The sequence below is a fragment of the Ictalurus punctatus genome, chromosome 26 (assembly GCF_001660625.3).
Source record: "Ictalurus punctatus breed USDA103 chromosome 26, Coco_2.0, whole genome shotgun sequence".
In the NCBI taxonomy this organism is placed as follows: Eukaryota; Metazoa; Chordata; class Actinopteri; order Siluriformes; family Ictaluridae; genus Ictalurus; species Ictalurus punctatus.
The window spans coordinates 12,118,232-12,139,908 of NC_030441.2; the positions used below are offsets into that span (position 1 = coordinate 12,118,232).

The window sequence follows — 21,677 nt, forward strand, 5'->3', positions numbered from 1 at the left end:
TCAGCGCAGAAATGACATTTTTACATTTATACCCTCAACTGTAAATGTTAGAAATTCACGCCAGGATTTCCATTTTACATAAAGTCTCATCCTGACAGCAAGCGAGTCTCCGTTCAACTTCACTGAGTGAGCGCGAGTCCACACATACGTGTCAATCAAAAAGTGCGCAATAGAAAGGAAGCGCAATAACTTTAACTAAAATATTCATTTTGATCAAATGTGTTGTTTGATGCTAAATTTAGCTATATTTATAAACAAAAGTGATTGTGTTTTTCTGAGAGCGGTAACTGTAATGGGGTTAGAACATGTAATTGTATAGAAATGTAAGAAGTGTAATACATTTACAGAATAAAGTAACATGTTACTGTGTTTAAATGAGTGAATGTGTGTGTTACTGCAGAACATTCAACCTCTTACCAGTTAACACTTAGTTTGTGCTTTCGTTTCTCTTTTTTAGCATTTTTAATATAGTGATTTATCTTCTGCTTTAAAGCTTGTGGACAATCCGTTGTTTTTTTTGTTTGTTTGTTTGTTTTCAACATATAATGTTAATATTGTTTAAAAAAATCCTTTGCACAATGTATAGCATAGCCCACATAGATACATTTAATACCTTTTCATAGCCTTCAATTTACACAATGTTTGACGGACAACATCGGGCAGAATGTGAAGTAACATGTTTTTTCCAAAAAATACAGAAAATAAAAATTGACCTTTTAATCCAACTAATCGATTAATCGAAGAAATAATCGACAGATTAATCGATTATCAAAATGATTGTTAGTTAATGTAGTTACCTCACATTAATGTAGCCACCTCACATTCAAACACTTCATGCAAATAAATAGTCTTAACATGCCCCAAGAGAACACCACAGCCGAAATGTTAGCCAAGGACTTTCTGCATTTACCCTGTGTTCACACTAGCGAGTGACAAGCAACTGTTCGTTTTCGGTGTAAACGCGTGACACGGACTAGCGATTTCAGCGACTGCGGCAAGCGACAAAGTGACAGTGTGACAAGCGACATTTGAGTAGACAGTTTCTTTTTTGAGATGCAAATTAGGTATGATGCAGAAAAGCAACAAATCCAAACAATTCGTCAATTAGAGTGGTACGCCTTTTTATATATATATATATATATATATATATATATATATATATATATATATATATATATATTTCCCCTCGCACAACTTTTGTTCCTACCTGCAATTACATCCTGTGTACAGCTCGACTTTAAAAAAAAAAATTGGACATCTTAGAACTGTGATTTCAAAATGATCTGCAAAATGTTTAATAAAATAAAAAAGAGGGATCATTAAAATTGCATTTTGTGTTTTATTAGTTCTGCCCTGAATAAGTTATTTCCCATAATAGACGTTTACATAAAGTCCACAAGAAACAATAATAACTGAATTTACACAAATGAACCAGTTCAGAAGTTGACACACGCTTGATTATTAATACTGTGTGTCGTTACCTGGATGATCAGCGACTGTGTTTCTGTTTTGTGAGAGTTGTTCATGAGTCCCTTGTTTGTCCTGAGCAGTTAAACTGCCCGCTGTTCTTCAGAAAAAATCCTCCAGGTCCTGCACATTCTTTACTTTCAGAGCTTCTGCATATTTGACCCCTCTCCAACAGCGGCTATATGAAGTTGAGATCCATCTTATTCACACTGAGGACAACTGAGGGACTCGTACACAACTATTACAAAAGGTGCAAACATTCACTGATGCTCAAGAAGGCAACACGATACATTAAGAGCCTGGGGGGGGGAGCCGGGAGTAAACTATTATTTTGTTTAAAGATCTTTTTTTTTTCATTTAGTACTGCCCTTCAGACACTAAATAAGATATTTACATGTTTCCCAGAAGACAAAATAATAACAGTTTATACCAATCATCCTGTTCCAAAGATCCCCCCCCCCGGTGCCCCCCAGCCCCCACCCCCCCTCGTCGTGTGAAATAGCTTATTCAGGGCAGAACTAAATAAAACACAACATGCAACTTTAATGATCCCTCTCTTTTTTTAAATTAGTAACATTTTGCAGATTCTGTAATCCGTATGTAAACTTGAGCACAACTGTATAACTCATGCAAGTTTTAATGGCAGAAATGAAAACCTGGTTCTAATAACATGTGGTGCGTAATGCCCAGCAAGCTCGCACAGGAAGCATGTAAAACAGGATAAGTCAATTACATACACATATAAACACAGTTTATAAGTTCAATGCACAGACACCAACAGCTGCTTCCCGTTTACAAAAAACTACACAAGACGGCATCCACTTCCATATGAAACTGTACCTAAGGGCTCATTTTATACTTAAAAAAATAGAGGGAGAAATGGAGAGACATAAAAGAAGACAGAGGTCCATGAGGACCCAGAAAATTTCTCTCTCTCTCTCTCTCTCTCTCTCTCTCTCTCTCTCTCTGTGTGTGTGTATCAGTTTAAGCAAGATATGAAGGGCAGCCAACTCACTGCCTCAGAGAGTGTTGCCTGTGTAAGGCACTACTCGATTTAGCTCACTAAATTCTCTCACTTTCCATAAGAGTAGTCCTGAAGGCACAGAGCCTAACCACATCCCCTGCAGTTACATCCTATATTTCACTGACCTGGGATCAATCAAACATTTATAACCCTGTGACTCTCAGAGCAGTCACTGTGGCTACAGTACTACACTATATATATATATATATATATATATATATATATATATATATATATATATATATATATATATAAAGTGTGTGTAGTACTGCAGCCACAATGACTGATCAGCAGGAACAGAGTGGATATAGGAACGGATCCGAAATGAATGACAATGTGAGAACAGAAAGTGTTCAGTTTAACAGTCCGTGCTGTATCAAAAGGAAATATATGTGTTAAATGTTTTCTTCTGTTCTCTAAATATCCCTAGTTTGTGTATTGCGTTTTATTAAATATATGCTACCACATATATTGGTTGGTATGTGTGTGTGTCTGTGTGTGTGTGTGTGTGTGTGTGTGAGAGAGAGAGAGAGAGAGAGAGAGAGAGAGAATAGCTCTTATCTTACTATAAATAAAGATAAATAAATAACTTATCCTGTTTTACATGCCTCCATGTTTTTTTTTTTTTAATTTAACTTCTTTAAGACTACCAATATTTATATTGACACTTTTATTCTCTCATCTCTGTGATTCTATATGGACACTCGGTGTTGTAAGTAATATGTTTATTAATAACAGTTCAGTCAGGACCACTCTGCTTAGAGAAACTGAATTTATTTGTAAGCTTACATAGTTTGTTATTCCTGCAGTGCTTTGACAGTACTGTACATGAAAAAAGCAAGTGGTTTTTATTGCTATTTTTTTGTGCAAACAAATGGAAACTCAATAAATTTGATGAATTTAATGTTTTACTCCATTCTTCCTATCAGAAACACAACTCAATTTTGGAAATAGGGGTTGGTTTTTGTTTTTTTGTTTTTTGTTTAAAAAAAAAAAAGGGAAATAAGTGATAAGTTTACTATAGGTTACACTTTTCCCTCTCTGTTCCTTTGTTAACACTTTTTACTCTTTGTTTTCTTTGTTAACTCTTCCACCACCAGTTTCACCCAGGCACAGACATATAAAGTCCCTCACCATTTGCTCGCATTCCTATGACTTCCTGAATACCATATATGGAGAGTTCTTCCTCTCTTACACTGATGTGCTTCCTGTCTTGTGCAAATATGCCCTTCCGCCTAGCCAATTAATAGTTAACAGATTGTCTCTGTTGTGTGTCAAGCATGATATATATATATATATATATATATATATATATATATATATATATATATATATACGCTGGTTTTCTTTGAATAAAGAGAGAGCTTGCCATTTGAATCTTGTGTCATTCAGCAACTCTAACAAGCGCTTGGTGCGGGAAGTGTGTAGCGGGGCCAGGGCGCCGACTTTTTGTGTACTTTCGTTTTCTCTCTTCTTAAGAATCGTAACCCGAAGATCAAAATTCCTAACAATAGTTAAAATTCAATAACGTTTTGACTGCAGGAGTAAAAACCAAATGTACTATGATACAGTTCATTACTGCTATCCACTAAAGCAAATAGATTTTAAAAACTCGGTTTGTTTTAATTTATTATTTTTTTTAAAGAAATGTCTTTTTACATGTGAAACAGTTAAAAAAGTTATTGAATTTTAATTGCTTCTCTTAAAAAATTAAATAGACTACGATAATCTTGGTAGAATTGATAGAACACAGTTACCCAGGTTATGTAATTTTTAGATGCTCCCTTACTGACTCCCTTATTAGAAAACGCTGGCAAGCTGTGTTTCTGAGAGAATCGCTTCAGGGGGCTTTAACGGGAGAAAACTTGAAATTTATTCAGTTGTACTTGGTTCTCTGTCCACTCCAGAGTAAGACAATACACATTTTGTCCTTTTTGTGAGTATATGGCCATGCCAACAATGCTTGTTGAATTGAACTGAATTGAGAGAGTGAGAGAGAGAGAGAGAGAGAGAGAGAGAGAGAGACTGACTTTATGTACAGGAATGTCTTTGTGCACCAACGGGACTTCCCCAGAGGCAGTGGCACTGCCCGGTGTGTGTGTGTGTGTGTGTGTGTGTGTGTGTGTTTCAATACTGGTGCAGGTGCAGCTTGCCAAGGTCTACAGTGAATGTCAGTCAGACAGCAATACAATATCTGCCTCTGCATGCAGTTTATAGCAGCCTCACACAATAGTGCGAAGTAAAAAACTAACTCACTATCTGTCCTGTTAAATGATTTGGTAAGACATACACAAAACTAGGTGTATAAAATGTTAATATTAAGTGTTTTTAAGGTTCAGTGGGGTTGAGGTCAGTTCTTCCACTCCAACTTTGGCACATGGGGATTGTCATGCTGGAACAGGTTTGGGCCTCTTAGTTCCAGTGAAGGGAAATTATATTGCTACAGCATCCAAAGACATCCTGTGTGCTTCCAACTTTGTGGCAGCAGTTTAGGGATGTCCTGCATATCGGTGTGATGGCCAGGTGTCCACATACTTTTGGCCATATAGTGGATGCATGTAAATGCACATCATTCATGCCATACTTTATTTGCATCTATGTATTTTGCATTTCTGTGCTAATACAAATAATAAATTAATTAATTAGCCCATCAGGCAAGGAAAAGCTCCAGTGTGCTGCCCACACATCTCTTTCTTTTTCCAAAAATATTTGGAGGCCATAATTTTGGTGCATCTCGAATAAATATGGTTAGCATCACATTAATGAACTCAAAATATTCTGTTTACCTTGAAAGAATCAAAGGCACTGCATTAGTGCATCTTTCAAGCAGGAAAACTGAGTAGAGGCGAGAGCACCAGCCCAAAGATTACTAATGTGAGATGGGAGGAAGGGGGCGGGGCTTGCAATGGGTGTTAGTAAATATCAGCGAATTAAAAAAGCCTGCACAGCTCCATATCGAATGGATCTGTTGTTTTTACTGTGGAAACAGTAAACTGTGAACTCAGTGGCAAAAATCTAACATGGGCTGCCTTTAAATAAACAGCGTCGATCCAAATCTCACAAATCGCCAATGAGAGTAAATCGCTGTTAAGCCCCACCCACATGAGAGATTTGTGGCAGAATGGCGAACGTAAACTTGTGGAGCGTAAACGAAAAGTTTGAAAGCGTAATTAAAAACTCTGGCAGTGCATTCATAAACCATGATTACCGAAAACGAAGCTTAGAAACCTGTTAACAAAGCACGCTGTTTATTTGAAGACCATGTTAAATTTTTGCCACTGAGTTCACTGTTTTAAGTTTCACTTTCTCATTGCATATTTTTGTTTGTTTCTTGAAAAGTTACGTTCGATAATTTTGGCACAAAGGTCAGCATTTATATTATGTTTGAATCGCAGATGTACCTGTTTTATCTTTTATTACCTGGGGGTAACTTTCTCCTACTTTTGTTCTTAATGTGAGGCCATTTGCTTTATTTATAACAGAGTTTTTATGCTTTTTTTGGTAGACCAAAAAAAATAACAGCAGTATAAAGCTCATTAATGTTCTTCCATGTATTTCCACGTAATCTGGGCAGCATGTTAGTTTTGGCACGTCGCTACTGTAAAAGGGTTTTTTAAAAGGGTCAGAATTGTATTTTTTTAATCAATAGAGGATTAGTAATGTTATTTATATATGGATATGACAGGCTTTGGGGAGAACTGCCAACCAGAGTAAAGTCCATGCCAAGAGGATACAGCTGCAGCCGTATAAAGGCATGGTGACACTGCCCTGCTCCCTGCTCCGAGTGTGTACAATGGAAATGTTAGCCTTGGTTTAAAGTGAGAGAGAGAGAGAGAGAGAGAGAGAGAGAGAGAGAGAGAGAGAGAGAGAGAGCTCCTACTTACTTAAATAATACCTATGCCACCATAACCTTAAACCTTCTGTTTATATACAAAGGCGAAATTTTGACTGCTGTCATCTTTTTAACGGTACAAATTACTACTTCACTGTGGTGTGGAAATAAACTCTTATATAAAGACTCACCTCTGTTAACTAAAAGTTTCTTGTTTATACATTTAAACACAATGTAGCATATTAATGTAAATTATCTACAGCATGCAGATACCTTTGGTTCCAAACCAGTGAGCAGTACATCGACCTGCATGCTGTAATCACATAGACAAGGGCATCAGTCTTGTGTGTGTGTGTGTGTGTGTGTGTGTGTGTGTGTGTTAACTCTTAACTTCTAATGCTATTATTACCCCACAGTCTGTTCATTATAATAAAAATGATAAATCTCTTCTTATTTTTGCACCCATCCATTCCGTTTCCATTTTCCAAGAAATAGTTTGGCCAAAATCAAGAAAATGAGGTTTACCCCAAAACTCAGCCAAGTTGTATCTGGTGTCCAAAGTTTCCTCCCTTAGTCTTGTACTGGAGCCACAATTAAGGGTGTAGCAAAACTATCACTCACTGAACAACATCTTTTGTGTTTTCATAAAACAGCACAACAGGTTCATGTTAAGAGATTACTATACAGTCAAACATCAAATCTGAACTATAATCAGCCAAACTCACAATAATGTACTGTACCATGCTAATGCCAAACTATGTGCTGTGTAAGAAAGTGATTCTAGTGATTCAAAATGGCTGCCACGACTGTTTATAAATCTGAGTTGACTTTACCTTTGATGATTTAGGGATGCAGTCTGCATGATTTTAATGTTCCCTTATTTGTTATCAACTTTATCCTTGTAGGTCTAGTACTAAACAAAAGCACCGAACTTCGGACATTAAGCATATGTCATAAACTAATGGCTTGGAGTAAGTAGCAAATTTCATGCATTTCATTTTTGTCCAAACTACTCATTTAAGTGCAATCAAATCCTGTCTGAAAAAAAATCCTGTCTGGTTTGTTTCTTTGTTGTTGTTGTTGGTTTTTTTGTTTTTTTTTTGTTCAGAGCTGTTTTCACATAAAATAGCAATCGCACCAAAATAGCAATATTAATGTCAATTAGCATTATGGACAATTCATCTAGTTAGCATTATGTAAACAAGTGCATGCAAGGAGGTTTCCACGTGTTTTCAAAGACTTTGGGCTGAGGCAGTCACGTGTCCCGTTAAATCCAAGGTCTATCAAATGGCAATTGCTACAATTTTAATAAACTGTTCTTTATAAGTAACGGAATGCTTTCATGTGAGATTTACAAAGAGTGACACATTTTACAGTAGGATATAGTGTATAGGACTATTTTTCTAGTTGTCACACTTCAACCAACCAACTAATTACTGTCCTGAAGTAATTCTGTCCTGAAGTAAACCATTTCAAAAGTTTCTAAAAGTTTCTCAGAACTTGTTGGTGTTTAGTCAAATTCAAAAGGAAGAAAATATGAATTTATTTCAACCTCATATATGAATGTTCATTGTTTAATATAACATTTGATAGTTTTTCGAATAAGAAAATGCTTGCAGAAACCATACTACTGAGTACAGTAGTAGTCAGTACTTCTCATATAACCTGACGCTCATATGAATTATTTTGTTCATATGCTTGTTTACTCATGTAATTGGGTTTTGCCTCACTGAAGCAATAGGGAGTTTACAGCAGCAGCATATATTGACCAAGAGTATGATCACAATAGAGGACTGCTTGCGGTGAAATATTTTATCAATGTCATATTTTACTTTGGTAAAATATGACAAGGTATTGTATAATACAGTTTTCTGATAAAGCTAGCTATTCTATCTTAATCTTGTTCACTGTCCTTCCAGCATAAGCCTCAAGCATCAGGAGATTATTCCATCCATCCATCCATCTTTTATACCGCTTAATCCTTTTCAGGGTCACAGGGAAACCTGGAGCCTATCCCAGGTATATCGGGCACACGGCAGGGTACACCCTGGACAGGGTGCCAATCCATCGCAGGGCACATAGGAGATTATTCTTGCTATTAATTCTGTAAAATGCATCCAGTGTCATGGTTGTTATGGCTGCAGTGTATTTAGCACTAGCACTTTTAAATATTTTATTCCTTTTGGGCACCCCGATGCCATGTTACTTCACAGTCTGGATATGAAGACCTTGACAAATTCCAAGAGATAATAAGGTGCAATAAAACAGCCTTGTGCACAAAGATGCCTTAGACAATCTGCTCTATAGTATTACAATGATGCTAAGACTTCAAGAGAGAAAGAATGGTGAATGGGAAAGACAAACAGAGGAAAGATTACTGATGGCAGTCCAGAAAAAAAGAGCAAGTCAGAAGGAAATGTTTCAGCCCCAGAGTCTCTTCCCATGGCAAACAGGGAGGCTGGCCTTGTAGCCAGCTAGCTTTTAAGTAACATCGTTCTTTGGTAATGTGTAACCAGATCAAAGCGCATGTGTGTGCGTTAAACTGAGGGGGTGGTCAAGACCTCATGGTCTGGCAAACAAACGGTCTGACATGCACTCAGTCACACACTGATCACAGCTACAACTGCCCACACACACATCAAAAGTTTCTTGTCTCACCGCACATCCCCTCACTCGCTATTTCCATCCTGAAATTTCAACACATGGCACCAGCCTACAGACACACCACTCTTGAGGATCACATGGATACAAAGGTAGACACTCTCTTTCTTTCTTTCTTTCTCTCTCTCTCTCCTCTACTGAAACCTCAATTAATCATGCTGACTTCAAACCATTCTCAGCTGAGGGGAAAAAATACATGGCCCGGAATCTTTCCATATTACACTACCTAACTAAGCTTGCTCTGTTTGTCTCTTTTTAAATTTGTGAAAATCCAGCGACAACCCTTTATGTTCTTACATACAAACACCTCAACAAACCCAAATCTCTTCCTCAAACATAATTAAAAATAAATAAATAAATAAATTATTCTCAAATCAGCAGTAAATGGCAAATCTCATTAAAAATGCATTCAAATTCTAATGAGCAAGAACGGTGTGGTTGGACTTCAATTACATATATAAAGTAGATGAGCGAGGTCAGAGGAGAATTGTCGGACTGGATTGAGCTCACAGGAAAGCTACTGTAACTTAAATAACCACTCTTTACAACCGTATTGGGCTGAAAAGCATCTCAGAAAGAACATGTCAAACCTTGAGGTGGATGGGCTACAACAGCAGAAGATCAGAAGATCAGGTTCCACTCCTGTCAGCCAAGAACAGGAATCTGAGGCTACAGTGGGCAAAGATTCACCGAAACTGGACAGTTGAAGATGGGAAAAAGACCAGATGACTCTTTTTTCTTTTTATTGTTTGCCTCAATTTATAGTAGGAGAATTATTCATATATTTTCTTTTCTTTTCTTTTTTTTTAAAATAAATTATATCTATTACTAACAAGTAAGATGAACATGTAATGGGTATTTTAAAGATGAACTTTAAATAGGTAAAGTGTTGGGTGGGTTAAAACCCTCCATTGTTTTTGCAAGCACAGTGGTGGAGTGTGTTTCTAAAGTGTAGGTGTTCGCCTGGCTACAGCTCATGAAACACGTCTTTATCCTCCACGCCCAAGTTCAGACAATAACTAGCCATTCTTCTCCCACAGAACTGGCACAGGATACCAAACTGGAAGGTTGTTGACCCTGGAAAAGTGCTGAGACACTAAAATTCTGTGCCGATTGGAGATGCCAGCAGTGCTTAGTGGTCTGGAGCACCGGTTTGGGCACACGGAAGTGGGTGGCTCCAAGCAACCCATGCATTCCCCTATTCCCGTTTTGGATAACACTTGGTCCACAGTTATCTGGTTACAGAAAGGAGGAATGTTCTGAATCCTTAGAGGATCAGCAGGTGGCTGGAGAAACAGCTCTACTCTGTGAAGTGGTAGTCATGTGATATTGACTTTCAGCGATGTGGCATTTTTATAATGTGGACGGAACTATAGAGACTGTGAATCATAAAAATACATACATGTATATAAGTATGTGGGATACCATGGAATGTATATCCTGTAAAAATGAAAAGATTATTTAAAAGAAAGAGGAAGAACCAGCGACTATAAGGATGTATGAGAATCATAAAATGAGTCAATCCCCTCTAGACGACGTGCCATTCTACCGCAAGGATATAAAAATATCACTCTTATCCACACAACACAACACAGTCACACAACACAGCACAGTCATAATCAGACATTCCACATACCTAAAACAAAACATCTGTATCCAAATGTATGTCTGATGGCCATTATCGGTCACTGACAAAGCGCAAATGGGAATTAAATGTGTATAATGTTTGCTTATGTCAACAACACCACAATTAAAAGTAAAAATTTCTAGGATAGCAGCTAGCATTAGCTGCTATCCTATGAAATTATTAACAATTTATGAACAAATTATGAACAATTAAAAATTTGACCTAACAATTCTCTCGGAAATCCTGTCAGGTTAGTTTTATTAGGTTTAACATTCTAGCTAGCTAGCATCAGCAAATATTATAATTCTTCATGAAACTAATTAAATCTAATAACTTCATATAAATATATTGTGGCTTAACAATTCTCTCGGAAATCCTGACTCTGTATCTTAGCTACAGTATCATTAGCAGTGAAGAATATGAACATTTAAAAATATGATTCAAAAATCCTCTCATAAATCCTGCTAGGTTAGCTCATGGTAGCTAATCAGCTAATGTAAGTAATACACTTAATGATCATTTATGAATGTGATGTAAAAACCCTCTCATGAATCCTGTCAGGTTAGCTTTTGTTAGCTAGTCAGCTAGTGTGATATCATTAAATATTATACTGTGAATGTGACATGGAAAAAACCTTCATGGAAAACATCTTGACAGGTTAATTCATGTTAGCTGGCCAGCTAGGAAATATTTCAACCATTTAGGAATGTGATGTAAAAAAAAAAAAACTTCTCAGAAATCCTGTCCTGTTAGATAGTCAGCTAGTAAATCTTATGTACATTTGTAAATGGGACATTAAAAATCTCTCAGGAGTCATGTAAAATAGATTATACATCATGAAGATTTATTAATGTGATGCAAAAATCCTCTCAGAAATCCTGTCAGATTACCACATTTTAGATAGTAAACTAGTGTTTGTAGTAAATATGTTTAACATTAATGTATGTGATGTAAAAATCCTGTCAGGTTAACTTGCTAGTGTTAGCAATAAATATTACGTAATAAACATTTACTAATTTGATGTAAAAATAAATAAATAAATAAATAAATAACACGTGCTAGCATTCATAGTAAAGACCAATATCTAAAAGCTGTCATAAATGAAGCATATTTGGCATATAAACAAACAAGAGCTTGTGGTAAAACCGATCCACATACACTCCTTGTCAACTTGTTTTTGTCTGCTAGTCAACTCAGCAGATCTGACATGTTATAGCACAGATCCAGAAACACTAAAAAATAAAAAAATAAAAACCCACCAGAAGCTCAGTCAACCAGCCACAAATATGTCAAGTACAAACCCAGCAACCAGACATCTCGTATCAGCAAAATGCTGTTGGATCACAACAGAAAAACACTGAGTGAAGGTCAGCCAGAAGCCACAAAAATGTTCAGCACTAAAAACCAACTTTGGATCACTTATGAGCAGAATGTGTACTGAAATGTGTGGAGGGCCAAGCAGCAAAATATGTCCTAACTAGACTCCCAGAATCAGCAATATGACAAACCCACGTACAAAAACTAAATAGTCAGAGAAAGCAAAGTGAGGAGAAACACTTGATGCTTTTGTGGCTGGACAGAAGACTTGCTGATCTTACAAACTGTTTTCTCGTGTAGAGCCCTCAAAAGAAAACTGTCCTCTTTTATATATTGTAAGTAGTCAGTTTAAGCATTGGGCATGATTTATGATTATGCCTGCACGTTCTGAGTCACAGTTTTGGGTCAAAGTAAAATAGTCAACTTTGCCATTGGCACTCTAGATGAAAAGAACTTCTGTTCCATTCAGGTACACACCATAGGTGGTACTCGGGCTAAGGGAGAAACTCTGATACAGATATTCAGTTGAGGAGTAAAGGAAAGAAACATTCAGCATATGGTCTTTCATCTCATTTTATCGCAGTCAACTTCATTATCTACCAACAACTGCTCAAATAGGGATGCAAGAGATGTTCAGAGCTCAGGGAGATTACATGCAAGCTTCTCACAGAGCTTCAATACTCATAAAGTGTTTCAACTTAGATTTTACAACTCAGTGAGAAACTGGTTTATTTGTGGACTTTAAACAAAATTTTTTGGAACATAAATCAAAGCTTGATATGATCTTGAGGACAGTTCACCATTTGTCAGGCTTCATAAGTTTGAACTCGGGGCCAGGAAGCTTGATTCACTGCTACCAGATGCTCCAGATTTGAAAAACTATGGGATTAAATTTGTGCCAAAGGTATTGGACGTAACTTTTCAAGAAACAAACAAAAATATACAATGAGAAAGAAAAAAAAATACTCAAACTGAAAACAGTGAACTCAGTGGCAAAAATTGAACATGGTCTTCAAATAAACAGCGTTCTTTGTTAACAGTTTTGTAACCTTACTTTTCGCTAAATATTGGCTAATGAATACGCTGCCAAAGTTTTTGTTTACGTTCCACAAGTTTATGTTCATCGTTCTGGCACAAAGCTCTCATGTGGGTGGAGCTTAACAGTGATTTACTCTCATTGGCTAGTGAGATTTGGATTGACAGCTCCCTGACCTGGAAGTAGAGACTTCAGTGATACGAATTTTGGGAGCGTTCTCGAAGTGGTTCTCTGTATGCAGTAATTATAGTGTTTGTACTTTGTAGTGGAAATTACTTAATTACTTACTTACTTTGTCAATATATTAGTTCGTAATTAATATTTGAGGTTTGGGTAGTCTCACATGACTATTTTTTCTCTCAGGAGTGGCACAGAGCATTGTTGTCATTATCATCATCATCCTCCTCAGCTGGACATTCGAGTTGTCGATCCAAATCTCAGTAGCCAATGAAAGTAAAACGCCTTTAAGCCTGCCCACATGAGAGGTTTATGCCAGAATGGCATAAATGTGAGAGTGTAAATGTAACCTTTGAAAGAATAAACAGGTAAGCGCATTCATAGATCATTATTAGCGAAAAGGAAGCTTAGAAAACTGTTAACAAAGAACGCTGTTTATTTGAAGACTATGTTAACATTTTTGCCACTGAGTTCACTGTTTTCAGTTTCAGTGTTTTTCTTGTTTCTCATGTATATATTTGTTCGTTTCTTGAAAAGTTATGTTCAATATTTTTGGCAGAAATTTAATTCCATAAAAAAACAAGCTGATTAAACCAAAACCATGAGATCCTACCTTTTCTATTAGTTTTGTACAGTGTTTGTAGATGCTTCAAAGACAACTAGCTTAAACAACCAGAAAAAGACAACAAAAAACACCCTACTCATTTACTTTCACAAAACAAATGCTTTTATTAAGTATGTAGCTATGCTTTATGGAAATGTAACTATAGCATATGTTACCAAATTTCAATGCCTGCTGCACCACACACAGTCGCCAAGTCACAACCTGATTATCAGTAGCACCTTTTTTACTACATGGGTTAATTCGCTTGCATGAATGGCAGACAAACATTTAAGCAGTAACAAGAAGGTATGTAGAAACATTAAGAAAACTGAGCAAAATCAAGTCCAGTGAAAAGATGTCATTTAGCTCTATGCACAGTTAAACATATTGAAAGATAATAAAGTCAGACTCAAATAATATATTTTACACTCGATGAGTAGACATAGCACATCTCATAGCTGAAACATTCCCCAATGACCACATAAACTCGTTCGTTTCCTTTACTCTGTATTAATGTAAATAGCTAATTAGCTTGTCATATGTTTTTACATTACATTAACGACCACATTTTTGTCTAGTCAGTTAGGTTTCCAGGCAACCAAAACATGGGACTAAGCAAGCACACTGCAGCTTTTACTTGCCCAGTGGGCTAGATTATGCATTTATGTTTTGTCCACTCTATAATGAGGTACAACATCAACTTATTTCAGATGGACAAGGTTAAGTGTCACAATGTCAACAACAGAGAAGAATATTACATCAGTGACTAATCATTAACAAAGATAAAACATCTCAAATGCTATTTATGACAATGCAGCATTCATATAGATGCCTATTCTAAATTGATCAAGTCCACAGAGGCCATGTTGACTTTACTCTCTTTCTGTCCAGCTCTGTGCATGTTGCTAAAAGCAGGATAACTTCAGGCACATAAATGTTTTACAGTGGAAAGCCTAATCCAATATGAGCAAGAAGCTGGCCAAACAAGCCTGAATCATCAAAGAAACCCTTAAGGGAAAAGCAACAACACTGCAGCCTGGCAAGCACACCATGAAATAGACCCAAAATATTACAAAGATGCCTCCAAACATGGCATCAATTCAAGGATCGTGCAGCATGCAAAGGATAGAGTCTGCAGGAACGTGTGCATTGTACTGTCCAGCTGGCACAACATTCTGCCTAACACACTGATGACCTTTGCTCTGTGATTCTAAAATGATATAATCAAAAGCCCTGGGCCTTATTCTTGACCAGCAGGGGTGCTTTATGTTTTAAATGGAGCAGAACACATTAGTGGTCCAATAGTGCTGAATCAGCTGTGTGGTCAATTTTCAATAGTAATATCTATCACCAATTATTCCACACAACTCAACTCGAATAGCAGCAGCTAGTTATGTCTTAAAGCCAAAATTCAGAGTAATAAAGTGTTCCAATAACAAAATCTCATCAGGGCTGAAACAGCAGATCTGAATCCATTTTCCATTTTCTCAAAGTAGACCACGAGCCATATGAGAAAACACCTTAATCTTCCTTCACCATCCCCTATTAGTGCGTTTATTATGCAAGCTCCAGCGTAAATGTGGAGTCAACGTTTAACTGTAGGGTTAACGTTTGGCATGAGAGGTGTGAGGCTTGCTCAGCAACTCCTCTGTAGCTTATCAATGGAGGCTTTGACGCTAGATCCACCTTCCTGTTGGAACATGGCTTCCTCTACAACACAGTGGGCTCTTTTCATAGTCCCATACGGGTCTAAAATAGGATAACTCAACATGGATGCTCTGATGGTGGAACACACACACACACACATACACACACACAGAGATATATAGATTCATACATAACTTGCCCAATATGTACAAAAATAGCATATAGCAGTTATACTGCAACAAATGTTGGCAATGGGGATGTTCCTTGCAATATATTAAAAGAAACTGCCAAACATTGAAAATATTGAAAATAAAGAAATATTCCTGTGGTGTTATATTTTCATATTCATATTCATTATTTTTATTTCTATACATCTACATACTGTATCTAAATTAAAATGTTTTCAAAATACATGCATGACACATTACATATTCGTTTTTAATGTTGCGATGCCATTTATTTCTTTTATATAGTAACATGTCTGCTGGTGTTAACTGTCACCATCTCTTACTTGAATAGAAGTCTATAATATTTACTCTATACACACTGTTATAATCCTGGAAGTTGAAAGAATAAAAGGATCGTCTTGTACTGACGCAAAATTATATGTTAGACAAAACATTATAATATGTTTAGACAAAACAGGATTTATAAATGATAACGGATTAAATTAAACGTTCCTGGCAATGGAGTCAGATTTTTGGACTCTGCCCCATGAAGTATAAACACGATTCTTTTTAAAGGGACTGCATGCATTATTTTGGAAACACACTTTATATATGGGCCTCCTCACACGCACGTCCTAATCCACATACCCTAATCCACACACTCACACACAAACCTAAAACCTGGGGGACTGGGCTGAACACGTCCACTCCCCTTCAGCTGTTTTCCAAAGCTAACTCCAGTCTACAAGGACTGTCTTAAAGTTCTTAAATATGAGAGAAATACTGTACTGCATAAGAGCATGCACTGTACTAAATTCGCTTATAAAAGTCAATCCGCTCCTGTCAGTCATGCATGCTACATTAAACAAAATTACATTCACCTCCTTTTCTAGCCATTTATCAAACGTGCTGCCAATCAGTGTGGCAGTAAGCAAGCAAGGGAGTGCTCTAGTGCATATTAAACACACACACACAAACTATTACGCAAGTTATCATCTCTGACTTCCAAGTCTTTATCAGCGACTGACAGAAAGCAAGTGTGGTAAACTATAGCTGGATATTTGCATTTTGTAATTGCGCATCATGTGTGTATTTGTATATATAACGCATAATATAATTTATCTGGAGTAGAGGATAAACACATTACTGTGTTTGGGCAGTAAATACATGTATATGAAATGAAATATAGTGTTAAGTGAGTGGGTGTAAGAGGTATTTACGTGTGTGTGTGTGTGCACAAGTGCATGTATGTAAATTCCTACCTGAAGGTCGAAGAATTTGCTGTATCTGCGGTAGATAATGTGGGAAGTGGAATCAGAGTAAGTGACATTGATGAGATACACCTGCAGAGAAAACACACACACAAACAGCATGTGAACTTTAATTTACTGACACATCCATTATACTCTTCCTGTTATATCCCACACACGTGTATATCATTTTTAAGCAGCTTCCACGTGTTACTGAAACATCATTAAATCACTGCACTGTCTAATTACGGAGCCGAGAACTGGTAGAACTGCGAGTGTTTCCCATGTTTCATAAATAAGAAGAGACACTTTGTTGATTTTTCTACAACCATCTCCATGTCTTTATTTCCCCTAAGGACGTTGGTTCCAACAGACAGGAACACATACTTGTAGCACTCTATACACATGGGTTTCTAACCAAACTATCCATCAAAGGTGGGCAATATGTAAGGAATAATACATGCGATGTGATTACAACCCCCAAAGTTAATCAATTTACTATATTAGCAAGTCCCAAAGTGTTTTATTATTTACTTTCCATCCATTTATAGTTACTTTTAAGGTGTGAATTCTCCACTTTTGAAGTTAATAAGACAAAAATGCAGCTTGTTACCGAGAAACCATAAGTGCCGGAAAACGGAAAATTACAGCTTTACGTTTGATTGAGGACTACATAAGCATTCTCCATACCAAAAATTGTACCATATCAATGACTATGTTTACATGGACAGCAGTAATCTAATTACTGACCTTATTCTGAATAAGACAATATTGTGATTAAGGTGTTTACATGAGTTGCTTTTAGAATATTCCTTTCATTTTCCTGTTTTACATGTTATAAATCATAGATCGATTAACGTCACACGTCATTACGTCCCCGCGCCACGCCGTCCGACGTTCCCTCCAGAATTTCACGTATCAACATACAGTTTGTCTTCGTTATGGTACCGTATACAGTTTTGGGTGTTTTTATTTAAAATTTTACAAAATCTTCAAGTGCAGTTAATTATTTGTCATGCTGTACGCGCTAACAGACGACTGCTTGAAGCCGTGGGCTGCGTCCCAAACCGCGTACTTACCTACTATATAGTAGCCGAGACACATGTATTTCACCTACTATACAGTAGGCAAGTACACAGTTTCGGACGCAGCCGTGCTCTCCTGTTTGCCGTCAAACGGTCGAGCGCTGCCGTGTGTGTACGTGTCCTGTCGTAAAATGCGCTGAAAATTCCCACAGATGTTAATATTGTGATTAAGGTGTGTACATGTCTGTAATGCACGTCAATAATGCGACTAAAACAGGAATATTCCACCCGTCTTAATTCCATTTGTGTTTACTTCGAGTATGACTTTAGTCGGATTAAGGTAATAAAAATTGCTGTTTACATGGTAATTTCTTAATCAGAGTATTGTCTTAATCGGGTTAATATTGGATTATTGTTGTCCATGTAAACCTACTGAATGATTACACACTGTACAAGCTGTTGGTGAGAATACATTATCAATACAATCATCATATCACCTTGTCCTAGATATGCACCATTATTGCAAACCTACTTCGACATAACTATACTGAAATATGCGACTTCATGCTATCAAACTCCCACAATGTGAATAAATCAATATCTTCATTAATAGGAAGTAATCTTGTGGTGGTCACAACCGGTGTCCATACGTAAAGCATCTATGGGAACATTGGGGGCCAGCTGTAAACCTAATTAGAGTACAGTGTACTTAAAAGCAACATACAAGACAGTAAAACAGTAAATAAACAGTGTATCGGGGTTTATTCTGGCTACAAATGTTGGTGTAATGAAACGTATTACTGTACAAATACTTTGCAAGCTGCAAATGTATAAAATAACAGATTTGGTGTAAATTTGATTGGTTATCTGTTCTACGAGATTATATATAAATGTCTATAACATGTCTATAACATCTGTAACAACAGCTAATTTTAAGAAATTCAGCTTGTATCTGCATTCATTTCTCCTTAGACTTTCATTGGAATCACAAAATATCTAAAGTGGCATGTTTGTTAGATATTACATAGTTAGCAAATCAAACTATTTCTACGACCCTAAGACTCGCTCATAAAATTCAACATACAATGCCGTTGCTGCTTTCATGAGAGGAAGTAATCTGTGGTAGTAAGATGGGGGCCTTTCCCAAACCAGGACCCTGTCCAACAGTGCATTGTTCTCAAAAGCTAAATAAGCCTTAAGGCCATGAAGCTTCACACATGACATCATCTACTGCTGGGTGTAAAAGAGGGCTGAGACTGCAGAAGAAAACAGTAAAGGCGTTCACGCTTTTCGAAATTCCCCTCTGGAGGGTTTAATTAACTGCTGCATGTTCACCCCACTTCACTCGGCATGTAATTGAGCTTCTACACAATGAGCAGGGGCGGTTTCTTTTGATCTTATAATACTGAGAGCAATTCAGAAGCTTTGCCTTATTTAGGACGGTTTAGCAATGACATTAATATTCATTACTTTGAACTAAAACTGGTATGTGTGGAGTTTAGCCTTCTGTGGTGTTTAAATGTGATACAAACCATGAAATATTACTCAAAATGGTGCATGGTTAGGGTTCAATTACATTTTATAAAAGCTGGCCTTTATTACTTATGAGCTGTACACAGGAAGTGGTTAAAACACATGCTGATGCTGTAAGACATTTTGTTCACTTTGTTTCAAATCCTCATAAATCACAACAGACCTAAATGGAAATATAACTCTTGGGACAGAATTTCTGACAGGTTTTCTGGGAGGATTTTTGTTCATAAATTCATAAATTATTCCAACTGATAATACTAGTTGGCTAGTTAACATGAGCTAATCTGACAAGATTCCTCAGAGGATTCTTAGGTTATATTCATAAATTTTCACAATCGTTGCTGGAATTTGGAGATCTTTTTAAATCCCTTGCCAGACTCATAGGCATCCACAACCTTTTTCTGAAGGCCTTAGAGAACTCTTTAGATCTTGGCATGATGACAGCACACACCTCAATAACAAATGGAACACCAAACGCTAAATATGAGAGGGGTATAAATAAGACTGGTTCCACCTGCACTCCCTAAACAGGTTCTAATCCCTGGCACCCAATCTTGAACACCGGATTAAAATTTTATGGATTTTAAGGTATGATAAATGTAGGGGTGTACTTACTTTTTTTGTTAATTTAAATTGTGAAAATTGCTACAAAATGTCGATTGTATGTGTCATTTGATAGAGTGTATCAACTTTATGAATAGGCACTGTTTCCAAAAGGATGAAATGTTTGCTTGTCCAAATATGTCAAATAAAGCCAAAAATTTCCATGAGGTGTACTATATGCATATATACATTACAGCAGTGAATAACACACACTAAGCAGATAACTCAATCAACTCTTACTACGAAGCAGGATGATACAGTGAGGGAAAGAAGTATTTGATCCCCTGCTGATTTTGTACGTTTGCCCACTGACAAAGAAATGATCAGTCTATAATTTTAACGGTAGATTTCTTTGAACAGTGAGAGACAGAATAACAACAAGAAAATCCAAAAAATGCATGTCAAAAATGTTATAAATTGATTTGCATTTTAATGAGGGAAATAAGTATTTGAACGCCTCTCAATCAGAAAGATTTCTGGCTCCCAGGTGTCTTTTATACAGGTAACGAGCTGAGATTAGGAGCACACTCTTAAAGGGAGTGCTCCTAATATCAGTTTGTTACCTGTATAAAAGACACCTGTCCACAGAAGCAATCAATCAATCAGATTCCAAACTCTCCACCATGGCCAAGACCAAAGAGCTCTCCAAGGATGTCAGGGACAAGACTGTAGACCTACACAAGTCTGGAATGGGCTACAAGACCATTGCCAAGCAGCTTGGTGAGAAGGTGACAACAGTTGGTGCGATTATTCGCAAATGGAAGAAACACAAAAGAACTGTCAATCTCCCTCGGCCTGGGGCTCCATTCAAGATCTCACCTCGTGGAGTTGCAATGATCATGAGAACAGTGAGGAATCAGCCCAGAACTACACAGGAGGATCTTGTCAATGATCTCAAGGCAGCTGGGACCATAGTCACCAAGAAAACAATTGGTAACACACTACGCCGTGAAAGACTAAAATCCTGCAGCGCCCGCAAGGTCCCTCTGCTCAAGAAAGCACATATACATGCCCATCTGAAGTTTGCCAATGAACATCTGAATGATTCAGAGGACAACTGGGTGAAAGTGTTGTGGTCAGATGAGACCAAAATGGAGCTCTTTGGCATCAACTCAACTCGCCGTGTTTGGAGGAGGAGGAATGCTGCCTATGACCCCAAGAACACCATCCTCTCCGTCAAACATGGAGGTGGAAACATTATGCTTTAGGGGTGTTTTTCTGCTAAGGGGACAGGACAACTTCACCGCATCGAAGGGACGATGGACGGGGCCATGTACCGTCAAATCTTGGGTGAGAACCTCCTTCCCTCAGCCAGGGCATTGAAAATGGGTCGTGGATGGGTATTCCAGCATGAAAATGACTCAAAACACATGGCCAAGGCAACAAAGGAGTGGCTCAAGAAGAAGCATATTAAGGTCCTGGAGACTGGCTAGGCCACTCCAGACCTTAATCCCATAGAAAATCTGTGGAGGGAGCTGAAGGTTCGAGTTGCCAAACGTCAGCCTCGAAACCTTAATGACTTGGAGAAGATCTGCAAAGAGGAGTGGGACAAAATCCCTCCTGAGATGTGTACAAACCTGGTGGCCAACTACAAGAAACGTCTGACCTCTGTGATTGCCAACAAGGGTTTTGCCACCAAGTACTAAGTCATGTTTTGCAGAGGGGTCAAATACTTATTTCCCTCATTAAAATGCAAATCAATTTATA

The 21,677-nt window shown here is 37.4% G+C and overlaps 1 protein-coding gene across 7 annotated transcripts in view; it reads right to left on the reverse strand.

Annotated features, from left to right (window-relative positions):
• The window catches only part of sh3pxd2aa (SH3 and PX domains 2Aa), a 122,452-nt gene that overhangs the window by 84,994 nt on the left and 15,781 nt on the right, over positions 1-21,677 (reverse strand). For all 7 annotated transcript variants that reach the window (XM_017457865.3, XM_017457867.3, XM_017457863.3 and 4 more), the window contains exon 2: positions 16,822-16,902. In XM_017457865.3, the coding sequence (XP_017313354.1) occupies positions 16,822-16,902 (81 nt within the window). The remainder of the gene's footprint in view (positions 1-16,821; positions 16,903-21,677) is intronic.